Here is a 20072-nt window from a genome sequence, read left to right as displayed (position 1 = left end):
AGGGTGAGTGAATCGAACAATGCTGCGTGTCATTGGTTAATGAAATTCAGAAGCTTGTTAAGGACAAATGCTTGACTTGGCTTCTTTGTTTATTCCATCACAAGTGAAGGTATAGGGTTCTCTTATCCTCACCATATAAAGGCAGTTTGTTTTGTGGCAAGCTGCTGGAGAATCAAGATATGGAAGTAAAAACAGTGGCTGTGGAGTGCATAAGGTGTTTGAAGCTCTCAGCTGGTTTCAAGGCTCCTGGCTGTGTAAGCAGGTTGGCCTACTGTAAGTAGGTTTAGTTGATCATTCCCTTAGGCTCAGACCATTTTTGATTGTTGCCATTTTGAATCGTGTGCCTAGTATGGGAGCTCAGTATGTGGTCCTTACTTCTTGGAACAAACTGATATTGGCAAGTGGCTGGTTAATTACAGGATTAGTAGATCTCTTGTCCATGCATTCAGACCCACCTGTCTGCAAACTTATCACAGACTTTTTTCCTTGTTTCAGTACAAAGGAGCACATGTAAAGCCAGGTTTTGCTGAACACTTCTACAGTAATCCTGCAAGATACAAAGGAAGAGAAAATATGCTGGTATGTATCTAAAGCAGTTCTTAAGAGTGTTTATATATCTGTATTTAAATGGAAATGGACATTTCTCTAAACTTGTCCCTTTCCTTCTAGTATTATGATACTATTGAGGATGCTCTTGGTGGAGTTCAAGAAGCTCATTTTGATGGACTTATCTTTGTTCACTCTGGAATATATACTGATGAATGGATATATATAGAATCTCCAATCACCATGATCGGTGCAGGTATGTAAACTGAGAGCATCATTGTCGCAAAGTTATGTTAATTACTACATTAATTACAAAAATACTTTGATGTATTAAATATCTACTATAAATGCCCGTCTTTCTTCATCAGCCTAGTAAATATGTATTTTTTGTACAAGTATCACTAAGAAGTAGCTGATGCTTCAAACTGAAGTACCATTGTCTGCTTATTAGTTCTTGGAACGACTTATCTTTTTATTTTATTGGGAGAAAAAAATTGAATTTTTCAGAAAGTATATTCAGTTATATGACTGCAGCTGAAGTTTTCAGGTGGTTCTTATGAAATTTGTACATATATATATCCCATCTCCAGAGTAGAAACCAGCAGTGGGAGCAAGCCCAAATTAGTATCTGTCCCATTTTCTTCATCGTAATTCCATCTCGAGGAAGGAAATGAGAGCATCCAACAGAAAGATTCTAAGACTAGAGGTTTTCTCTGTTCATCTCCCAACTGTTCCTCTAAAGGAGAACCTTTATGGACAAGCAAATAAGACTTTCAGATTAGGAAAGACAAGGATAAGGTTAATATAAGATGTAATATAATCTATAATATAAGATAATACAACTGGCTGCAAGTTGTGGTACTTGTGGAGCTGTTTGCTTTTCCTGTCACTACTGTAACCATGCTAATTCCTAGTGGCATGATAACTGGTGGAAACTGAGACTGTATTCATGTCTGGTAGAGATATTGGTTAAGGGGTCTCAGACCTCTTGCTCCTCTGGTGACTCAGGAGTGAATTGCCAGCTGTTTGCTTTTTCTGAGATGCTGCCTATCGGCATTGGCTTGGTTGGTTGGATTTTCTGGGTTGTGGGGTTTTTTGATTGCTTGTTAGGTTAGGGGTTTGTAGTTGTTTTGGTGGGGTGTGTTTTGTGTGTGTGTGTGTGTGTGTGTGTGTAGTTTGGGTTTGGTTTTTTTTGTTTTGAAAAGTCCCTCTTTTTAGGTATTTATCTGTTCTCCATACCAACTGTTTTGTTGTTGAGTTCTGGCACTTCTTGCCTGGGTTTTGCAGACTTGGCAGTGAGAATGGTTTTGAGCAATGCAGTCAGATTGTTCCAGTGTTACTCCTAAAACTTGTCCCCCCAGATCCACAAGATGTGGCTGTGTTAGTATGTTAGTTTGTCAGTTCATGGCTACGTATCTGAAGCCAACATTCTGAACATCCCTACTTACAGTGCTTTGGTTTATGTTGTGGAGAGGTTTTGGAGCACTAAGTGGATTCCTTTTGGATGAGACTAATTTAAGAGATGTGTTCCTGGAATACTCTTCCTGCACTCTAGTAGCCAGTGTACTTTCAGTCAGAGAGACCAGGACAGGACTAGTCCAAAGTCAGTCTTTTCTACCCTCCCTGTCCTGCAACGTGGGTGGTGTGGATGTCTGATCCTCAGCACTATTTCACTTTGTAGTACCACTGTTGTTAGGCTGCAGTGCTTGCTAATGGAGACGTGGCTGCAGACAAATAACAGAACGCCCCTGGCTTCTGTTTCAGATGGGGGATGACAGTAATAGATGCCAGTACAAATAGGGCAAGTTGTATTCATGAAGTGTTTAAAATCCAGAAGAAACTGGATCAGCACTGTCCTAAGATACAAAACTTCTCAGTTACTTCATGACACTTGAAATGACATCTTTGATATATGGTTAGACTTCTGCATGTTCTCTGGCTCCTTTTAGGTTTTGAAAAGTCCTCTGCTTTCCCTTCCACTGGAATTAACCTAAGTTTTTCAGAAAAACAGTTATCTTAACTACAGTCCTTTAAAAGCCAGGGATCTGCATTGTGTATTTTTGTAACAGAATAGCTATCTTGGGGAACAAAACCTCCAAGAGGAATCCAGAAATGCTGGATGTATTTATATTTCAGTTTTTGGCACTGCTGACTTCACTTCCTCAGACTTTCTCCACTGTATGGTGAGTGACATTGTAGAGAGAGTCAATTTTCTTTTGTCTGGAAAAGAAAACAAATTAAAGTGAACCACTAAGCCTTGGAGAACTACCTCTTCTCTGTTCAGTCTGGCATGCTTTTCAGAATGGTAGGATTAAGGCAGCACCAAATCTCTCTGCAGTTCTACTCAAATTTCTTTAATATTTCTTCTGCTGACTTCTGAAGAAGCACAACATTATTAGAAAGGCAGCTTAATATACCTTGAGCTCACAAGGAGCTTCTGCTTTCACACATAAGCAAAATGTTCTTACAGAATAGTGCCTGGTATTCTAGGTTTGTTGTTCTGTTTAATTTTGGGGTTATTTATTTCTTCCCTTAAATCCAGGGGAAGGAGTTAGTTCAGAAGGAAGCCTTTGGAGGTATTGTTAGTACTGGACTTATCTGAACTGTCAAGTAAGGAACAAGAGTAGAGATTCTGAAAGGAAATTGTTGCATCTGGTTCAGTGGACAGAAATACCTATGAATTTCTTAAAAGAATTTATTTTCCAGAGTTGGAGAGGGAATGTGTGTTCAATGCAGGAATGTCCATGGAGTGCTCATCACACTCAAGACACAAAGTCTCTCAATAGACTAAATTTCAGCAGTTGTACAGATATGTGTCCCAATATGAGAATTTTCACTAAATGTGTGTGGTTTTCTATGTTTTAGGAGCTACAGCTTTCTTTTTTTTGTGTCTCTTTTATTTTTATTTGGCTTAAATAATGTGCAAGTAAGTAAAAAGGGATTATCATGGGATTTTTCAATCAAGAAACACATTAGTAAAAACAATGAGAATTATTATTGTGATTGTAAGGGTGGAAAAATCTAAAATGGTAAGACTATCGTAATTTAATATTTTTTTAATTTAGAGTGTGAGAGTACTTTCACATGCTTGAGCTCTTCTTTAAATACCCATTCTGCATCTTTGAATTTTGAAAGTTGTATTTTGGACTAGTTTAGAGCTGTGTTCTTTGCTGCAGATTTTGCAGACTGCAAGATCTAAAAGGGTATCTATTTTTTGCCTGGTAAAGTTGAACAGGGTTACAATTATTTCCTGCAGAATGTAGTGGATTGTCTTTTAATGCACTGAAAATTGAAATTGTTTTATTCCTTTTGAGGAATTAAAGAATTATGAGGCAACATCCAGTTAATTTATAATTCTTTAGGCAGTCCCTTATTGTAGGCTTTCTGTTACATTATTTCTAAATGATCCATCTTGGTCCTTAAGCTGAGTATGAATTCTGATCCCATGGAACACAACTCCCTTAGATTTCAGCAAATAGACTTCTTGGGATCTGTGTTTTGCTTACAAAATTAGTAGTCCTCCTCTTCCTTTTCCGATTCTTGTACTGGTTCATTTTTTCTAAAATGGTCTAAGCCAAAAGCTGAAATAGAGATACTTCTGTGAATGATGATTTTGCGAAGATTCAGTAGGATATTGCAGAGAATTTCATTGGTGCATTTAGAAGGAAACCAATGCTCAAGGAAGTCTTCAGCCTTTTCCCAGGGGGGATCTCAGTGCAGTGGTCTTACTGACTGGCATGTTCCATGATAGGCATTCTGGGACCTCCCAGACTCAGAGACCTATGAAGTAACTCGTGTGCTGAGAGGAAGGAAATACCTGTAGAGAACATGATCCAAGTGCATTCCAAACACCTACAAGCACAATTCCACAAATCTCTGTTTTATTGTGTTTCAGAGCATCCAGTGTAAAGTGCAATTTTTCTGTGCCACCTTAAAAGAGAACACAATTCTGATATTGATTTATGGCTCTTATATCCTGTTAGGGCCTCTATTTTCTAGTTTTGGTTCACCTGCAATACTGTGGTGCTGTTCTTTTTCATATACTGAAATACACTTGTGTATACCAGTGCATTTGCACCATGGTGAATATATAGAAATGTTATCAAGCCACAGAAAGATGTTTTGTATGATGACAGAACTCCTCATCAAAGCCTCTTTTAGTTACGTAGTACTAAGTGAATAGTGGTATGAAGAAGAGCTAGACTACCTTAAAATATTTGCAGCTCTGCATTAATGAAAGCGGAGATCAGGCTTTTAGATAGTGAGAACAAGCTGGATAATGATATAAATGTTGCTCCATTCTGACTGCCACCTTTCTGCCAGAGAGATAAAGAACAGGACATACCACTTGTCTGTACTAGTGTCAACAGACAGCAGAAAAGGATCTGCTCATGAGAAATCCTGTGCGTAGCCTCTTCAATAAAATACAGACTTTAGGGCAAATACCTGGTCTGGAGTGGGGAATGATTTGAAATTGCTCTCAGATAAGTTACCTGCTATAGAATGTGAAACTTTATATTTTATGCATTGAGGAAGGCTGCTTCTAACTTGCATAGTTAATGTGCAGGTTTGAATCGGATGAACGATCTTGCTTGTGAATGAGCGTCATTGAATTGATTCCAGTGCAAGCTTGTTGTTAACTCGTGCTCCCTCTGCCGGCTCTTGCCATCCCAATGTAAACATCGCCTGCCTTTGGATTGAGGATAAAGAATCAAGCAGAGCCTCTCTGGTAGCACAGGAGATCAAATGGCACATTATGGCTTCTTGCAAATGAACCAGCCTGAAACCTTCTGTACATACTTGCAGTAGTGTAGTTCAATCCAGTTTAATAAGATTTTTTTTTCCCCCGGAAGAATAATGAGGATGTCAGTTCAAAACTCTGAATCCTACATTTGAGAAGTATGGGGAGAGGTCACTTGTAGGTCGTGAGCAGACTACTAAATAGTGGTTCAAAATAGTGATGGAATATATGTTTTTAGCTTTAATAAAAGGGTTTAGAATACCAAAATAAATTGTGCTTGGTACAGCCTCTAGCCTAGTATCCATGCTTAAACTGCTAATTCAGTTCATCATAAGTAGTAGTCAAAAACTAGCTCTGTACAAGAGAAGGTTTTTCTCATGGTACTGCATAGTAAATTCATGCCAGATTGTCTTAGTTAAAGACCAGTTTCTTCATTGTCTTTGAAACTTCCTTGTTTAAGATTCTTCTTACATGAAGGCTGTTTATGTGCCAACAATAGCGTTAATTTTCCTTTGTTGCTTTGAACAGAATTCTCTAAGTCCTTTGAGGATTTTTTTTTCTGTGGCATAAACTAAGACTTACGAATTGTTTTCTTTACAGCACCTGGAAAAGTAGCAGATAAAGTTATAATAGAAAACACTAGAGATTCCACCTTCGTTTTTATGGAGGGTTCTGAAGATGCCTATGTTGGATATATGACAATCAGGGTAAGAATCTCAAACTTCAGCAGCTCTTTTAAAAGTTTTAAGACCTGAGCAATTAAATGTAACATTTCTGTGTTTTCTTCCTTTTTTCAGTTCAACCCTGATGACAAATCTGCTCAGCACCACAATGCTCACCACTGCTTAGAGATTACCGTGAACTGCAGTCCAATTATAGATCACTGTATTATTCGAAGTACTTGTACAGGTTAGTGGGCTTTTTATTGTTTGAAGAAATGCACAAATTGAGTATGATCACTGTTGGCATATTTCACTTTCTGATGCAGGTGTTTAATACATGTCTGCAAGCCTTACTTGCCTTGAAATGGCACTATTAGTGACTTCTTTGTGTCCAAAACCTTTGTGATAATGTATACTTGGTCTTCTGTTTGAATCTGTTTAGACTCTGGGCAATTGGTTTAAAACCTGAAAAGTGACAGTTTATGTAAACTTACCTGGTTTTGGTATTTTTAATTGTAGCTGGCAGGAGGGGGCATTTGAAGGGGGTACACATGGGACGTGTACATGAGGTTTGTTGTGATATTCACTACTGGGATTGATGGCATTGAACAGTCACGAGATGTAAATGCTAAGTTCAGTTCACTTTGATCTTGAGTGGAATGATTCGACATAGAGTATGAGTACCTGGCTATACAGGCAGAAGTGTTGAAAGACAAACTCATTTCACCATCAGAGACAATAAGGAATTTATACCACCTGATTTGGGAAACATTGGTAGTTGAGATTTGGGGAAGAACTGGTCGGAGTCTGTTGAAGTGAGAAACTGGATGGCAGTTTAGTCATTGGCAGGAAGACACAACAGTTTGTAATCACTAGACACAAGACGTGTTTGAACACAACCTGATAAATGAAGTTGGAGTGTCAGAAAGAAGTGGTTTGGGAGAATTAAGATACTGAGTCTTGGCATGGAAATGGCAGTATGAACTTAAATCAGCAAGTTCAGCTAGTGAAAGGGCATGGATCTGTGCAGCAGGCTGTGCACAGAGGTTGCTCAGCTCAACGTAAAGGCAAGGAAAAAAGATCTTCAAACTAGACAGAAAAACTACACTTTTCTGGTACAACCTGTGAAGGAGAGAATACTGCAGGGATTCTGCAGGAATACTGCAAGGTAGAAGGATTCCTTGTCTGTGCCTTCTGGAGAAAGATGGGCTCTTTCTTGGAGATTTCAGGATATAAAACACTACCCTTGGTCATCATCATCTGTTTTATTGAAGGAATATCAGCAAATATATGGAAGTGTTAAAAATAGCAAGAGAGTAACAAAGGACAGGAACTGCTCTTAGTATTTCAGTGTTAATGCTAAATACTGGGAAATTGAAGTATATGAAGAAAATTTGTTCTGGAACTTCTTATACCAATATTGGGGACCTTGACAACAAATGAATTAGATTAGTTTCTTGAACCACATGGTTATAAAAGTAGTTTGAAGAGATGCATGACTTCATATTGAAACGTGCTTACAGATATGCTGGTAGGTCTTGATATTTTGGTGAAAGTTCTTTATTAAAATTAATATTTGATCATTTTTATGAACACTTTTCATTATGAAAGATTTTCTGAGGATTTCGGACTTTTGCCCCCTTCAAGACTCTGGGTTTCCAAATGTTTGCTGTATTGAATTGTTGCTTCTTTTCTCCAAAGTTGAAATTTCTGGTCAATTTTGGAGCCTGTGTGAAGGCTGTACTATCATCACTTATTGATTATTAAATTTTATTGACTTTTAAATCCTACCAAGCTTTTCTATAACCTATTCAGGAAGTATTGAGTGTGTGTAAAAAGGGAGAAAGAATGGCAGTCTGCCAGAAAAGGCATTTACTGTTTCCAAATCATTGACATCTCTGAAATACTGATCCATAAGCACTCAAAATCTTTCCTAGCACGTTTGATATCCTTTCTGCAGATCTCCTAATTGCATTAAAGCATATTTCTACTTTATGTCATATGTAAAGGTCTTAATGTATGTAATATGTAGAGATACGAGCTGTATAAGTGCAAGGGATTTTAGCTGGAGGTCTCCTGCTGCCAGTCCAGAGCATCTTTATTTAAAGTTTAAATGGCAAGATCCTGAGTCTAGAGGTTCTATTTCATCCATTGTGGAAGAAATCTGTGTTAGTCCTCACCTTGATGGATAAAAGTAATAGTGGATGGCAATGTGCCTTTTTATTTTAAATATTGCATAAGTGTGTGCAATCATTATATTTTGAGTAAACAAAATAAAGCCTAAACCAGTACTACATGTGCTTGGTACTGCAAAAGGACCAGTTTCACACAATGAATACTTCAGTCCAGTGAAGTGAGTGAGAATAAGGATTGCTTTCATTTAAAGCAGCAAAATGTGATAGAGGTATGCTTTTAGAACATCAGACTGGGTTCCTAAAAATCCATCACTCCTTGGTGACGCCAAAAGAGGTAGAGGGAAGGGGAGTGAAAGCAATTATGAAATACAAGAAAGGAGAAGTTATTAGCAGCTAATGTAAGTAGGGAATTAGGAACTGAAGTAAACTGTGGGGACTTCCCCACAAAATACAAACACCCCATCAAAATACCACCTTACCCCCACAAAAAACTTGATAAACAAGACAAGATACATCTGTCTTTAGAAGAGACCGTGGTTGTGTCTTAATTTGGGGAACAAAGGGAGTTTTGGCAGTGATGCTGATCCATCATAGCATGGAAAAATTTGAATGGCGAAGTGTTGTGTAATTTTTGTTCCATATTTAATGAGAATAGGCAGGATTGATAAATGTGCTCATACCCTAGAGGGATAATGAAATATGTTCCACTCTTGACAGTAACCGTGGATGAGGTTAAACAGCTGTAAAAATAGACATTCTAAAATCATGCAGGAGTTTAAAAAGAACTGACCAAGAAATTCTCTGGGCTCCCATTATCTATCAACAGTAACTTGAAACCTGGGTGAGATGGTGTATGTCCCTGGGGGAGGTAGTATGGAGGGAGACTACACAGGATGAAGTATGGCATGACTACTGTCTGTTGATCCTTGGTAGAATAATGAGGTAGTAAATGAAGGAGTTTGGTTAATCAAGAATTTAAAATTTATGATTGAATCAAATGATTGTATGTTTACAGAAAGTTATAATGGTTGCATCACACTGTTAGCATTTTTTACTACTTTCTTTGACTAAAAGAAGGCAACAGTCCCAGTATAATTACATTGATCCTTGAAAAGTACTTGACTTGTGCATATAGTGCCTTAAAATATTAGAATTCTATAGAATTACCAGACCACACACCAAATAGATGAAAAATAACTTTCAGGGTAACTATAAATGGCTTTTTTTGTGGTTATTTCAAAAATGACTTCTTGGCTTTAAGCCACGTAATGACTTGAAAAAAATAAATAAGATGCATATTGATGAGACTTCTAGAGAATAAGGACTTTATATTATAGAGCATTATAGATATAATAAGAATATACTATAACTGTAATCTTATAAATAACCAGGAGGATTGGTTGCTGTGACCTTTTTTGGTAGTTGGGCTGTCAAACACTATTCACTATAGTCTGGACAAGTGCAAAGTTATACACACAGCTCATGTTTGTTCCTCCTTCTAAGTGATAAACCTCCCTCCTGGAAAGCTGGGGAAAGCTTAGAGAGTCACAGTGGGGGAACTGCTAAATATGAGCCCTCGTGTAGTCGAGTGGCCGAAAGAACTGATGTGATCCTTAGTTACACCTCTGGGAATACTGAGCAGAAGTAGAGAGACTGCGTTAACGCCTCTGCTTAGTCCTACTTCAGAATAAAGTGCTCTTTTCTGGTGTCCATAGCAACATGTTAGAAAATTTAGAAACAGTTCAATGAAAAGTCATATAAGGTAAAGCAGAAAAATTCAGTTGTAGTGAAAAACACACTGACTGCAGTTTGTTACTTTGTCAAGGAGAAGGCTGAAGGAGAAAATTGCTTGCACTAAACGTGTGTGTGTTGGGTATGGCATACGTTGGTGTAAAGAGAACCAGTAACTGTGTGCTAAAGCTGGAGGAATTCAGATGAGCAATTAAAGTGTAAATTAAAAGGGAACAGCCCTGTAACCAGCTAACAAGCTTTATGCTGGTTTCTCAGTTGCTGGAAATCATAGAGTCAAAATTAAATGTGTTTCTAAGAGATAATGTGTTGAAGTTCCTGCTACTAGAATTGAAGCAGGACTTAATTCAGGGAATTAGTATAGCCTGTATTATTCATAAGGTCAGACTAGACAATCAAAATAATATCTGTAGGAATTAAAAAAATAAACTCTTTGTAAATGAGGCTGTGAATTATTAAAGTACAGTCTTTGTGGTAATTTGCTAGAAGGCTATATGAAAACTTACTGACAGAGCAGGTACTGGCTTGGTTATTTAGTGATGGTGTGTGTTACATAGACCAAGTACCCTGAGACAAGGTCTTAGCTTTCAGAAATCACTGTGAATCTGCTGTTGATTTTTAGTGGCTGCAGAATTTAATATTTTCATACTTCATGGGATTCAGGGAATTGAGGTGATCTGCTGAAGACCTGAGCAGTTTGAGTCCTAGTTTCCTGAAAAAGGTTTATTTTCTAGGTTAAGGTATGATAGCTGAAATCATTCAAAGAGCTTTGTAACTCAGCCAAGAAGAGACCTGTTGGTTCCTGATGTTTCGTCTGTACTTGAGATTGTGCATTTGTGTCCTGCTCATCTCTGGTTAGACAGTGTGTCTTTGTATGCTACAAAATTATTATTTGTTTGCCCTCTTTGAAGTACTGAGTTATGAAAGTTTAAAGGGAAGTAAAACAAAGCAGTAATTAGCATAGAAATTTTTTCTATTTCTGTTGTCCTTTATTGTGGTCAGTATACAGTGGGTCAAATGCAGGGAAATAAATAAGAACTTTCATAAGCATGAATTATTATATAAACCATTGTCCTGGCAGATGTATAACCGTGGCAGAGTGATTTTTAAAGCAACTCCTACCGTGATTTTTGCATCTGCAAAATGATGACATTAGTGTTTTTCTGCCAGTGTCTTGCAATGCTTTGGCACTGGCCACGCTGAATCTTTTTTAAATATCAGTTCACACTAACTTTTCTTGCGAAAGCACTGCCAGACTATTTATAAATACACTATGCTTTGAAGCTATGGTAACTGTACTGTTTTCTTCCAGTTGGCTCTGCAGTATGCGTTAGTGGCCAGGGAGCTTGTCCTACTATTAAACACTGTAACATCAGCGACTGTGAAAATGTTGGACTTTATATTACAGACCATGCACAGGTAATTTTCTATATGAATTTCTCTACTTTGATAAAACTGTTTTCTGTTCTTGATTCCTGTCTTAATTTACATTTTTATTTCCCAGGGAATATATGAGGACAATGAGATATCCAATAATGCATTAGCAGGGATTTGGGTTAAAAACCATGGAAATCCCATTATCAGACGGAATCACATTCACCATGGACGTGACGTTGGAGTTTTCACTTTTGACCATGGCATGGTAACATATATATTTTCTTTTGAAGAAAGAAATACAGATGTTGTGTAACTGAAGCCTTCACATTTTGCCTGTCATTGAAGAAATGTTTAAAAAAACATGCTTTTACTTATGAACAGATGCTTTAAAATATGCCTGCTGCTGTTCTCTTGCCCTTCAGTGGGAGACTTCACTTTAAAGACAATTTTAGCTGAAAGAGGTTTAGGCAAGCTTTTTGCAGTTGATTGGCAGCCTGTTACATTGTATTATGTTACAGTGACAAAATACCTCTTGAAATAGGTAGGCTTACATTTATGCTTCATTCTTTTCCCTTTGAAATGGAACAAAAATAAGGTGCTGGAAGATTTAGAAATTAAAAAACATGCTCTGTGGAGACTTAACCTTATTTTAGTGTTAAAACTCTGAAACAACTTCTCTGGGAAGAGGGACTTTTGTAGCATGGAATTAGTTGTGGAATTTTGAAACAGAATTTCATATCAGAATTCAGATCCTCTTTCATAAAAATGTTTGTTTGTGTGGGGTGAGGGTGATAGCTTCCCAGTACACGTAAAGTAGTGAGTAATAAGATTGATAGCCCTTGAAGTAAACAGAATGGATTTTTGCCCCTGAAATAAAAGATGATTATTTGCTGATTTGTTTTAGGAGAATATTCTGCATGACTACCAAACAGTGCCAAATCATTGTTTCTCCTGCTTGAATGACAAACTCCCAATTCCCCCCACCCAGCTAATAAAATGAGCGGTTTTCTTCTGGTCACTCTTAAAATGACCGATTTTTAGGGATGCTTTCCATAGGGTGCAAAAGCTCTTGATCCACAGGTGTAAGAAATCAGGAAAGGAAGGCAAGAGACCAGCATGACTGAGTTGAGACCCGCTGGTAAGACTCAAGGCCAAGAAAGAAATGCACAGGCAGTGGAAGCAGGAACGGGTGACCTGGGAAGAGTATAGAGACACTGTCCAATTGTGTAGGGAGGGGGTCAGGAAGGCCAGGGTGTGGATGGAGCTGAACTTGGCAAGGGATGCAAAGAATATCAGGAAAGATTTCTGCAGGTATGTCATCCAGAAAAGGAATGTGAAAAAAAAAAGCAACCCCACTGATGAGCAATACTGGTAACGAGATGAGGAGAAGGCTGAGGTACTCAACAACACTTTGTCTCAGCTTTCACTGGCAGTCTTTCTTCCTGCACCTCTTGAGTGGATGGACCATGAGGCAGGGACTGGGAGAACAAAGTCCCTTCCACTGTAGAAGATCAGGTTCATGACCACCTGTGGAAACTGAACGTATCCAAGTCTATGGGACCTGATGAGTTGCATCCCAGAGTCCCAAGGGAATTGGCTGATGTGGTTGCCAAGCCACTCTCCATGATATTTGAAAAGTCATGGCAGTCATGTGAAGTCCCTGATGACTGGAAAAAAGGAAACCTTGCACCCAGTTTTAAGAAAGGGCAGAAGGGAGGATCCTGGGAACTCCTCACCCCTGTGCTTGGGAAGATCATGCAACAGATCCTCCTAGAAGCTCTGCTAAGGCTCATGGAAGACAGGGAGAGGTAATCTGGGACAGCCAGCATGGCTGCACCAAGGGCAGGACCTACCTGACCAACCCAGTGACCTTCTGTGATGGGGTGACATCAGTGGACAAGGGAAGGGCTACAGATGCCATTTAACTTTTGTGAGGCCTTTGACACAGTCCCCCACAACATCCTTCTCTCTAAATTGGAGGGATGTGGATTTGATGGATAGACTGTTTGGTGGTGAGGAATTGTTTGGATAGTTACATCCAGAGGGGAGATACCAACGGCTCGAGGTCCGGATGGAGATTGGTGACAAGTTGTGTCCCTCAGTGTCTGTACTAGTACCATTCATCAGTGACATGGACAGTGGGATCAAGTGAACCCTCAGCAAGTTCCAACCCAGATCTCCTGAGGTTTTTGATGAGAGTTGGCAGACTGGAAATAGTATTAACAGAAAATCCACTGTGGACAGAAACTAGTGAGACCTTTCTCCTTTTCATCCAGTTTGCTGGGGAGGTGGGAATGAAGGATCGAGGCAGTGCTTAGTTGTAGCTGTTGGATTTGCAGTTTTCTGATTTCAGTGGAAGGTAAACAGGTCACAGAACGCTGCTGTTTTTGCTCCTGGCATAAAATCTTCTTTCCAGTGGAAGGTGAGAAACGTGATGGGATTCTGCTGTTAGGTGCCTCTTTTCTGCTCTCGTAGTTACTTCTTAAGGAGCATATTTATTCTGTGTGGGGCAAGATTGCACCAGTCCAGAAGAATGCCCAGCTGGCAGCCTTCTGATTGATTGCTTCACATCATTTTCTGTTCTCTAGAGATGTAGTTGTTTGGCTGTTTTGTGAAGAGTGGTGGCAAACTTAAGATGTTATGTCTTTGTTTTATATTATCTCATTGTTTGGACTGTATTAAGCTGTACAAACATATTATACAAGCACTACTAATCTGCTTCAGTGGATACATATATCCATACATCCCTCCAAGACTTAGTCTTGGAAACGTTTAATGAAGTGATTTCAGCTATAGAAAAACTGGTAAAGCGGAGTGGTTTAGTAACTCCTGGAGGAAAGGTGTCTGTGTGTAGGCTTGAGGGTTAATTGGAAAGTCTGGCTAGGAGCTGCTTCTTGTTTAATACTGAAGTATAAATATGAAATATATGAATACTGAAGTATTAAAAAAAATTAAAAGCCAGGCTGAATTCAGTTTATTAATTTTAAATAAAAGTATATTTGATCTGTTTTCTTACCGATGAAAAGCCTGTTTCAGTGCTGTGGTCACTGTGATATCACAAGCAAAATGGAGTAGAAATAAATGTTTCTGTTTTGTTCAGAGGAAACACTGGCACATTAAAAAGAACCTGTGAATAATATTAATCTCAGCTGCAAATATTATTGAAATACTTCGTAGTCATAAACTCCTTTGAAAGATTCTGTGCTCCCATCTCAAAGTCTGCTTTGGCATCAGCCTCTCTTATGGATCATGCCTAGTGATAGAGTTAATGAAATTACATCATTGGTAATATTTACATACTCATTAAGTGACAAAGTGACATGGTATCTTTCAGATACAAATTCTATATACCTAAACAACTCAATGGCTTTTCTGCATTCATTTCTCTTGCTTCCCTTCTGTTACTTTGTGGGATGTATTTATTTTTTTTATATTGCTTGTGACTGTGAAGTGGGATAAGTACATTCCAGTGCTGAATTCCAACCCTACACGTTCTTTTCCCGTGGGTTTCTGTGCTGGAGTGCTGGCTCTGAAAGGTTCAAGAGTGCTTTGTTTTTCAGTTTTTGAGTTTCATGTTCTCAGACTGTTCTTTGTGTTTTGATACTTGTAGGATCTTAACCTCTTATTTCTAAACTGGCAATATTCTGATGTTTGCCTTAGTGCTCTGTGGAAGGTTTAACAAGCAGGCATTAAAAATGCAGCATAACATTGGCAGCCCTCAGTGCCTTACCCTGACCTCTCCTGCAGTTGCCTGTGACAAGTTACCAGACATCTGTCATAAATTGTATTTAGTAGCTGTATGCAAACAACAGAGAAGTTCCAACTTACTGTAAGAATAAGCATAATTTTACAGTTTAAAGCTGAGATCTAGGCATAATAGTCTTCATTTTCATTGCTCCCAAATGAGAACCACAAAACTCACTATTACTTGGTTGGGGTTTTTTTCTGATGAAATGAAAGTATAGCAGCATGTGTCTAAGTTGGGTGATTTTAACTAGTTTACAGCTGAGTCTTTTAAGTACTACAGCTCATTTTAAGGAAGTGTGTATATAAGTCAAAAAAAAAAAATTAGGCATATGCCAGTTTCTATACAGACTAGATTAAAACTCAATTGGCCTTTTGCTGTACACTAAAAACAAAGGGTTTGTTTTTGCATCTGGGATGTGATTTTCTTTATGTTGCATTTGAATTTTTATGAAGTGCACCAACTTTCAAATAAAGACCATTCCAGGCTTTGGGAGACAAATTTTTATAAACATATTTTTTCTGTTGTCAGTCACATTTCTAATTGCTATTTGATTAAACTGGCACAGAGTCAGATACTCCTAAGCAGTTAATTTTTTTCTATCTTGATCTCCTGTTGTTTGTTTGTTTGTTTTTCTTTTCTTACCCTTTTGGGAATACCAGCATTAATAAATATTTAGGAAGCTTGCACAGTTATCTTTTTTTTTCTTAAAATATCTGTGTTGTTCAAATAGTAACATGAAATACCTCTGTTTCTGTAATGTTGTGATCTTTGAGACAGAGAAAGAAAAAATAGTCCTTTTAGAAATAAATGGGGGAAAATTCCTCTGAGAAGAAAAGCAGCAAACAAAACCCCATCATTTTTAAAATTTTAACCCTTTAAGCAGTGTTTGTTAAACTAGACAACATGCAGAAAGAAAAAAACATCAGAGTTCAATTACTGTGTTTGTCTTGATGTAAAAAGTCTTCTGAGTTTGTCCAGCTGTTCAGCAGCCCATCTTTGTCATTGCATCTTTTTCTATTCACAGTGTACCTGTGAGAACATCAACATTATCATTCCTGTGGTGTTTGTGTGTGATTGCTTTGCCTGCTCAGATCCTAACAGGTTGCAGCGGTTCGTTCTTGCCCACGCTTTCTGTCACTGTAGCTGTCATCTTGTGCACACAGCGAGTGCTTTGCCTGGCATTTTAAATAAATCTGATGTGCAGAGCTACTTTTTAATAGTTAGGATTTTTCAAGCAGAAAGCTACTACCAAGGTATTTTGAGTTTCCTTACAACTTGGTATTTTTGTGTAGATCTGTAGTACTTTTTCCACATGTCTCCTGTATTCCTTTTCCTTATTAATCATAAGGGCCTCTTTTTCTTTGCAGTCCTGGCACTGCCAGGTGATGTGTCATCCAGACTCTTCTTCTGCTAAATGATGATAACCAGAAACCACCACAAAGCACAAGCAAAATACCCAGTACACTTGAAAATGAGTCTTAGAAGGAGGTGAAGGCAGTATAAGGCTTGCAATCCCTCTATGCAGGGGAGGGATATTGACCTTCCTGACCTTAATAGCTTCCTAGCAGAGTCTCCATAAAGGATCTGGGCTTGAGCTGCCTGACAGCTGGACGGAGCTTAAGAGCTGTGTGTTGGGCAGACTGTGTGTGCTGTGAGACAGAAGTGGTAAGAAAGGAGCAGGCTGTGTCTAATGGTGGTATTGGTTATAGCTGGAGCTGGCAGTAAGGTTTGTGGATAATAGATCATTTATCTCCGTACTTGGAAACAATTTCATTGTTGACTTTCCAAAGAGGAAATGTTGTCTGAACCCATATATGATTTCTTGGGATCCACTAGACATCTTTGAGAGGCTACGGTTCAAAGGCACAACGATGCTTTTTGAAGGGAATTAGCTCTGGTGGTTGAAAAGATACCAGGGATTGCCAGGGTGCATCTTAGAGACTGATATAAGTTTTAGCCCTCCCTAAGCGGTGAATTTGGGCCAAAGAAGTTGTTGTATCAACAGAAAATGGCATAGGAAATAGGAAGTCTGGGAATGAGAGTATATGTTTCTGACAAACAGCAGTTCTGTTGTTTTGACTGAATTCAGTTTAATAATGATGCACACAGGTAATGGTCAGACATGATCTCAAAAGTTGTGGAAGTCCACTGGGTTTAACCACGACAGCTCAAAGCCAGCAGTTCAGCTTAAGCTGACTCCAATGGAGCTGGAGTGGGTTCTTTAATGCAGTTTCTTTTTATGAATATTGAATGTTACAGGATCTTACCTAGCAGAAAGCCTTGACTTTCTGACCCAGCAGTCAACCTTATAAAATTATCTGACATAAAGTTTTAGTTTATTTTATTCTCCCTCTTTGTAGGAGCATTTCCCTCACAGAGGCTTAACAGCAGATTCTCAGTTTTTTCTGAATCAGTGGTCCAACATTTTTTAGAGAAGGTAGAAGAGCAGTGATTGTGAAGCTTCCATTTTCTGCTTTCTGAAGAAATTACACTTGTACTGTGCTGTCAAGTGATGTTATGGTATTCTTAGGATGTAGTGAGCAGAGCACAGTGTATCTACAGGTACCTCTTCTGTTCCTTCCTGAAGTTGCATGTTATGTAGATACACTGAGACACAAGCAGAAGGGAAGGAGCCTTCTCTTTCACTTAATTTCCAAGCAAGTTAAAAAGCTACAGAGTATATGGTATTGTTTTCAAGAATTAAAAGTATTTTAGCCAAAATTTCCATACTGTTAAATAACAGTGCTGCTGAAGCTTGTGGAGATATTGCAGACCACATGATAAAGGCTCTGTTTGTTTGCAGCTCCTTCATGGCATCCTAAATGGCTGTGATGAAGTGCACCTGAAATACTTCTTTTCTTTCATCATGGTGCCATCATTTGGCCCTCGAAGGGAGGGTAATGTGTGAAGTATTTAAAAATATATCAGACCATGTTTAGTAATATTTTAATTGAAATTATGTATTCCATTAAGAGAATCAAGCTTGCCTTTATGCCAAATTGTCTTACTTAAGTTTCTCTGAGGGCTTCATTTTAGGTGAAAATGAGGAAAAAAAGTGTTTCCTTTTGGGATAAGAAGTCCAAAAGACTGCCTCTTGGCATGAGGGTGTATTTCTGAGGAGATTTTTAGATTCCCCAGTCTGTTAGCATGTAGCTTCCTTGAGAACTCTGAAAACATCTTGAGTCACTTAGGATTGGATTTCTTCAAAGTCCTTGAAAAAAACGTATTCAGAATATTGACAGAAAGTAGGCATCTTCCATTTGACTTTTTTATTTGTCACCCAGAGGAGTCTGGGGAGCCAAGCTGTGCACATGGAATAGTACTTTTTTTGGAGAATGTTTAATCCATGCAGTGTCTTTCCTGGCTGCAATCCTCAGAGTAGAGAGAAGTGCATGCTATCTTGACTTCCTCATTCAACTGGATGTATTTCTACTTTTTTGTAATCAAAACATTTTTGATGGAGTCCCATAGCAATTCACAGCACAGTGAAACAGGTTGCTGACTACCTAGGCTGGCAGTAAATTGAGTAATTTCCACATGATAAGTAGTAGAAGCTCCAGGCTTGAGGTGTTCCAGGTGGTAGATCATGTGAGTACAAACACTGGAATCCAGTTACTCTGAGCAGTGGCAGGAATTGTGCTTTTTTTTTACTTCACAAGTATAACAAGTTTCATGATGAGTGACTCTAAATGACTTAGGTGGCTACAGGAAAAAGGGTGTTTGGACGAGGTGCCTGTGGGGGTGACAAAGATCATTGAAAGTCATGACCTTATTTTTGGGTCAGATGTTTTGCCTATATACCTATAACTGAATGTTATCAGCTCATTACACAGGTAATCTTTTTGCATTGTGAAGACTGGTACTGCTACAACTAAAGGTGGAATCATATAGATTGTTTGCACTATAGAGGGCTTTGCAGGGCACAGAGAGACAGATGTCTAGGAGGAAAGAAAGAACTGAGAGTGGTTCACTTGATCTTTCAACCGTGTGTTCTTGGATGGAAGGGGCAGTGCAGTTTCGGTTGTTTGTCAGCAGCAGAGCCTTGCTCTGAATGTCACGTGCTCTGTTGTTAGTCCTGCTCTCTGCAGCTGCTTGCTGGAGGTGGTCTGTGTTAGAGCTTTCAAGAGCTTGCATCTAGGCCATCCACAGATTAAAACATATCACTTGGTGATTGTCTACCATCTCCAGTAAGAGATGCTTCCTGTCTTTCAGTTGTTTAGTGTCTGTTGTTTTAGTTGGGCAAAATGGGCATGAAATACCATTAAAGTTCACCTCAAGAATAGGTTGAATTGAGTATCAAAATGCTCTGAGACTGTTTCAGAAAAATGCTCTCAAAGGACTGACACAATTCCTTTGCAAGGTCCTGGAATGCATTAGAATCAGAGAAATCATTGGGCAGAAAACAGCTATTTTGCCAGATTAATTTTCAGATGGACCAGTTCATCGTGCTGCTACATGAGTGCTTGTTGGCATAGAAGGAGCGTGCTGGGGATGGATTTGTGCAATGGCCTTTGTTTATAATGCACTTGTTTAAATATTGTTCTGTTGTAGGTTTACTGCTACTACTGCAGTGCCTTAAGTGGAAGTGCATACCATTTAAAAAAGGGAAGAAGGGAAAAAAGTTTACCAGTTGGCCATTCAGACCAGTCCAGCCCTGGAAAAATTACTAAACTCCCACATTCTTATGTATTTATTTTGACTAGTTGTTTCAAAGAAATTTAGCACACTTCTTCATAAATAAACCATATTTTTACCAAATATATATAGTTCTTGGTCTGAAAACAAGTAGGTAGTCTTCTCCATAGCACTGTCTTCTTTTTGTTGAGCCTGTGGGCTTTATGGCCTTTGAGAGGAGTCTGATCCTCAGGAGCAGCTAAGGTAACATAATACTGAGTCCTGTTCAAGGTACTATATGCAGAGTTGCCATTTTTGCTTGGTGTTGCGTGGGTAGTAATAAATAGCAATGCAAACACAGTATTTTGGGGGGGGGGGGAATGAAATTACATAGTGGCAGTAGTTGTTTTAATTACCTATGTAAGTACTTACATGTTGTCAGTTTTGGTACTGTTTCCTTTTAAATGAGGATTGTCTTTAGAAGGGAGGGAGGGGAGGGA

General features: G+C 38.6%; 1 protein-coding gene across 3 annotated transcripts in view; it reads left to right on the top strand.

The window, feature by feature from the left end:
- FBXO11 (F-box protein 11) overlaps nt 1-20072 on the top strand; it is a 72530-nt gene that overhangs the window by 44004 nt on the left and 8454 nt on the right. For all 3 annotated transcript variants that reach the window (XM_027696493.1, XM_027696492.1, XM_027696494.1), the window contains exons 6-11: nt 496-579; nt 670-802; nt 5888-5994; nt 6085-6196; nt 11146-11252; nt 11338-11475. In XM_027696493.1, coding sequence (XP_027552294.1) covers nt 496-579; nt 670-802; nt 5888-5994; nt 6085-6196; nt 11146-11252; nt 11338-11475 — 681 coding nt within the window. The remainder of the gene's footprint in view (nt 1-495; nt 580-669; nt 803-5887; nt 5995-6084; nt 6197-11145; nt 11253-11337; nt 11476-20072) is intronic.

The sequence above is a fragment of the Neopelma chrysocephalum genome, unplaced genomic scaffold (genome assembly GCF_003984885.1).
Source record: "Neopelma chrysocephalum unplaced genomic scaffold, ASM398488v2 Primary Assembly neopelma1_108, whole genome shotgun sequence".
Taxonomy (NCBI): Eukaryota; Metazoa; Chordata; class Aves; order Passeriformes; family Pipridae; genus Neopelma; species Neopelma chrysocephalum.
The sequence above is the reverse complement of the archived record's forward strand: the minus strand, read 5'-3'. Positions and strand labels throughout refer to the sequence as shown.